The sequence below is a fragment of the Nothoprocta perdicaria genome, unplaced genomic scaffold (assembly GCF_003342845.1).
Source record: "Nothoprocta perdicaria isolate Ctin4 unplaced genomic scaffold, notPer1 scaffold_738, whole genome shotgun sequence".
Classification (NCBI taxonomy): domain Eukaryota; kingdom Metazoa; phylum Chordata; class Aves; order Tinamiformes; family Tinamidae; genus Nothoprocta; species Nothoprocta perdicaria.
In genome coordinates, this window is record NW_020456019.1 from 8249 (window position 1) to 13292 (window position 5044).

General features: G+C 61.4%; 1 protein-coding gene across 1 annotated transcript in view; it reads left to right on the top strand.

The window, feature by feature from the left end:
• Positions 1 to 5044, top strand: part of LOC112957580 (E3 ubiquitin-protein ligase BRE1B-like) — a 16149-nt gene that overhangs the window by 7634 nt on the left and 3471 nt on the right. Inside the window, exons 6-10 of the mRNA XM_026051243.1 lie at positions 585 to 725; positions 1799 to 1948; positions 3015 to 3227; positions 4178 to 4303; positions 4946 to 5023. Of these exons, the coding sequence (XP_025907028.1) occupies positions 585 to 725; positions 1799 to 1948; positions 3015 to 3227; positions 4178 to 4303; positions 4946 to 5023 (708 nt within the window). The remainder of the gene's footprint in view (positions 1 to 584; positions 726 to 1798; positions 1949 to 3014; positions 3228 to 4177; positions 4304 to 4945; positions 5024 to 5044) is intronic.

Sequence of the window (5044 nt, forward strand, 5' to 3'; positions counted from 1 at the left end):
GGCGGAGGGGGCTATGGGGATGGGGACATATGGGGTGACACGTGACACGCGTGGGACACGTATGTGACACGTGTGATGTAGTAGGCATGTGATGTATACGTGACACGTGTATGGTGTGCACAGTGCACGTATGTGGGGCATATATGGCTTATGAGACACGTAGCACGTATGTAACATACGACATATATGTGATATGTGAGACATACGACATGTAGGTCATATATACGACATATATGATCCATATGTGATATATGTAACCCATATATGACTCTCATGTGATATATGTGGCATATATATGACACGTATGTGATATATGTGACACGCATGCGATACACATGACCTGTGTGACGTGTCATGTATGACACATCTATGACATGCATTTGGTATATGTGAGCCATATGTGACGTGTGGCACCTATACGTCCCCTATACGACTTGCATGTGTGACGCACGATGCACGCGTGTGACACGTTTATGATCTGCATATGTCACGTGTGTGACACGGTTGCGATGCCCCCGTCACGTGGGTGACATACGCGCCCCATACGCGCCCCATACGCGCCCCATACGCGCCCCATACGCGCCCCATACGCGCTCCATACGTGCAGGAAGGCCCAGGAGAGCCAGAAGGAGATGAAGCTGCTGCTGGACATGTACAAGTCGGCGCCCAAGGAGCAGCGGGACAAGGTGACGCTCATGGCCGCCGAGCGCAAGAGCAAGGCCGAGGTGAGCCGCACACGTATGGGACACGTATGGGATGTATGGGACATGTATGGGACATGTGGGACATGTATGTGACGTATGGGACACATGGGATGTACATGGGACATGTGGGACACGTGTGACGTTCATGGCCGCCGAGCGCAAGAGCAAGGCCGAGGTGAGCAGGACACGTATGGGACACGTATGGGGCACGTATGGGACATATAGGATGTGTATGTGACGTATGGGACACATGGGATGTACATGGGACATGTGGGACACGTGTGACGCTCATGGCCGCCGAGCGCAAGAGCAAGGCCGAAGTGAGCAAGACATGTATGGGACACGTATGGGACACGTATGGGACATATAGGATGTGTATGTGACATATGGGACACGTATGGGACATGTGGGACACATGGGATGTACGTGGGACACGTGGGACACGTGTGACGCTCAGGACCGCCGAGCGCCAGAGCAGGGCCGAGGTGAGCAGGACACGTATGGGACACGTATAGGACACATATGGGGCGCACATGGGACACATATGTGACGTTTGGGACACGTGTGACACGTACGGGACACGTATGGGCCACGGGGGACGGGATTATCCCGTGTTTCCCGTAGGTGGAGGAGCTCCGGTGCCGCGTGCGGGAGCGCCGGGATCTCCCATGTGCATCCCGTGTTCTGTCCCATGTTATCCCACGTCATCCGTGATGATCCCATGTTCCATCCTGTGTTATTTCCATGTTATTCCCATGTATTCCCGTGTATTTTCCATAGGTGGAGGAGCTCCGCGCACGGCTGCGGGAGCTGGAGGAGCGGGAGCGCCGGGACGGGCGCCGCGTCCCCACATTCCCATGACGTTCCCGTGACGTTCCCATGACTTTCCCATGTTATTCCCATGACATTCCCATGTTATCCCGGGTTATTCCCGCAGGTGGAGGAGCTCCGCGCACGGCTGCGGGAGCTGGAGGAGCGGGAGCGCCGGGACGGGTGCCGCGTCCCCACGTTCCCATGACGTTCCCATGACGTTCCCATGATGTTCCCATGGCGATCCCGTGTTATTCCCATGATTTTCCATGTATTTTCCATAGGTGGAGGAGCTCCGTGTCCGGCTGCGGGAGCTGGAGGAGCGGGAGCGCCGGGACGGGCGCCGCGGCGCCGACGACGACGCCCTGCGGCGCCTGCGCGCGGCCGAGGAGCAGATCGAGCAGCTGCAGCGCAAGCTGGCGGCCACCAAGCAGGTGGGCGGGGCCTCCGAGCAGGGGGCGGGGCCTCCCCCAAGGGGGCGGGGCCGGGGGCGGGGCCTCGGCCGGGGGGCGGGGCCGCCGCGGTCGCGTCTTGGTCTTGGGTCTTGTCCACGGTGGTCTCGTGGACGAGGTTGTGGATGACGCCGTGGATGGGGTTGTGGATCGTGTTACTGGTGACGTCACTGATGACGTCATCGCTGACATCATCAGGAGGAGGAGCAGGCGGAGCCGCGGTCGCGGATGGGCGTGGTCGCATCTTGGTCTTGGGTCTTGTCCATGGTGGTCTCGTGGATGAGGTTGTGGATGACGCCATGGATGGGGTTGTGGATGATGTTATTGGTGACGTCACTGATGACGTCATCGCTGATGTCATCAGGAGGAGGCGGGGCCGTGGTCATTGATGGGCGTGGTCGCGTCTTGGTGTTGGCTCTTGTCCACGGTGGTCTCATAGACGGGGCTGTGGACGACGTCATGGATGGGCTCATGGATGCAGATGGGGTTATGGGTGATGACGTCATCGGTGATGTCATCACTGACATCACCAGGAGGTGATGGACATGGTCATGGTCGGGGATGGACATGGTCAGGTCCTGGTGTTGGGTCTTGTCCGTGGTGGTCTCATGGACGGGGATGTGGACGACGTCATGGATGGGGTCATGGATGCAGATGGGGTTATGGGTGATGATGTCATCGGTGACGTCATCACTGATCACGGGTGACGTCACCAGTGATATCACCAGGAGGAGCAGGCGCTGCCGTCGGAGGTGGACGTGGCGGGCGCCATCACGGGTGGCGTCCTCCATGATCTCCTGGATGCCGTTGGGGGCGATGCGATGGATGTGGGTGGTGTTATGGATGACGACGGTGATGACGTCACTGATGACGTCACCGCTGACATCATAGAGGAGGAGGAGGCTCCCTGGTTGGAGGTGGACGTGGCGGGCGCCATCACGGGTGGCGTCCTCCATGATCTCCTGGATGCCGTTGGGGGCGATGCGATGGATGTGGGTGGTGTTACGGATGACGTTCTGGATGATGACGTCACCGATGACGTCACCAGGAGGAGGAGGCGCTGCTGTCGGAGATGGACGTGACGGGCCAGGCCTTCGAGGACATGCAGGAGCAGAACCTGCGGCTGCTGCAGCAGCTGCGCGAGAAGGACGACGCCAACTTCAAGCTCATGTCGGAGCGCATCAAGGCCAACCAGATCCACAAGCTGCTGCGCGACGAGAAGGACGAGCTGGCCGAGCAGGTCCTGGCCCTCAAGGCGCAGGTAGGGGACGCCCTGGGGACGTGGGGGACACCTTGGGGACGTGGGGGACAGCGGGACGTTGAGGAGCACTGAGGAACGTTGAGGGACGTTGGGGAACTTTGGGTGGCGTTGAGGAACGTTGAGGAACATTGAGGAACGTGGAGGAACATTGAGGAATGTTGGGACGTTGAGGAATGTTGGGACATTGAGGGACATTGAGGACATTGGGGACATTGGGACGTTGAGGAGCATTGAGGAACGTTGAGGGACATGGAGGAACATTGGGTGACATTGAGGAACACTGAGGAACTTGGAGGAGCTTTGGGACATTGAGGGACATTGGGACATTGAGGAACGTTGAGGGGCATTGAGGAACGTTGGGCGACATTGAGGAACGTTGAGGAACGTGGAGGAACATTGAGGAACGTTGGGACATTGAGGGACCTTGGGGACATCGAGGACATCGGGACGTTGATGAACATTGAGGAACGTTGAGGGACGTGGAGGAACATTGGGTGACATTGAGGAACACTGAGGAACTTGGAGGAGCTTTGGGACATTGGGGACATTGGGACGTTGAGGAACATTGAGGAACGTGGAGGAACGTTGAGGAACATTGAGGATCGTGGAGGAACTTTGGGACATTGGGGACATTGGGACGTTGAGGTATGTCGAGGGACATTGAGGAACATTGGGTGACATTGAGGAACGTTGGGACATTGAGGAACATTGAGGAACGTGGAGGAACATTGAGGAACGTTGGGACATTGAGGGACATTGAGGGACATTGGGGGACATTGGGGGACATTGAGGGACACAGAGAGACCAGGGTGACAGAAGGCCCCAAAACAGCAGCCAATGGCCCCAAGTGCCACCCAAGTGTCCCCAAATGCCCCCAACGCCCCCAATGTCCCCAATGTCCCCAATGTCCCCGTGTGACCCCAATGTCCCCGGTGTCCCCGTGTCCCCAGGTGGACGCGCAGCTGCTGCTGGTGCAGAAGCTGGAGGAGAAGGAGCGGCTGCTGCAGGGCAGCCTGGGCGCCGTGGAGAAGGAGCTGGCGCTGCGGGCCCAGGCGCTCGAGCTCAACAAGAGGAAGGTGCGCGGGGAGGGGCCCCGGCGTCCGGGAAAGGGCCCTGGTGTCCGGGAAAGGGCCCCGGCGTCTGGGAGGGCCCCGGTGTCCGGGAAAGGGCCCCAGTGTCCGGGAAAGGGGCCCTGGCGTCCGGGAGGCTCTTGGGGATCTGGGAAGCGTCCCGGGCATCCGGGAGGGGCCCAGGCGTCTGGGCGGCCGTGGGGCCCCGGTGTCCGGGCGGCCCTGACCATGGGTCCCGGTGTCCGGGCGGTCGCGGGCCCTGGTGTCCGGGCGGTCGCGGCTATGGGCCTCGGTGTCCGGGCGGATGCGGGCCCTGGTGTCCAGGCGGTCGCGGGCCTCGGTGTCCGGGAGGTCGCGGCTATGGGCCCCGGTGTCCGGGCGGTCGGGGACCCCGGTGTCCGGGCGGTCGCGGCTATGGGCCCCGGTGTCCGGGCGGTCGCGGCTATGGGGCCCTGGTGTCCGGGTGGCCGCGGGCCCCGGCGTCCGGGCGGTCCCAACCATGGGCCCCGGCGTGCGGGCGGTCGCGGCTATGGGGCCCTGGTGTCCGGGCGGTCACGGCTATGGGCCCCGGCGTCCGGGCGGTCCCAACCATGGGCCCCGGCGTCCGGGCGGTCCCAACCATGGGCCCAGGCGTGCGGGCGCCCGCAGGCGGTGGAGGCGGCGCAGCTGGCCGAGGACCTGCGCGCGCAGGGCGAGCACGTGCAGGGCCGGCTGCGGGAGCTGCAGGCCGTGGCCGCCGAGAACCGC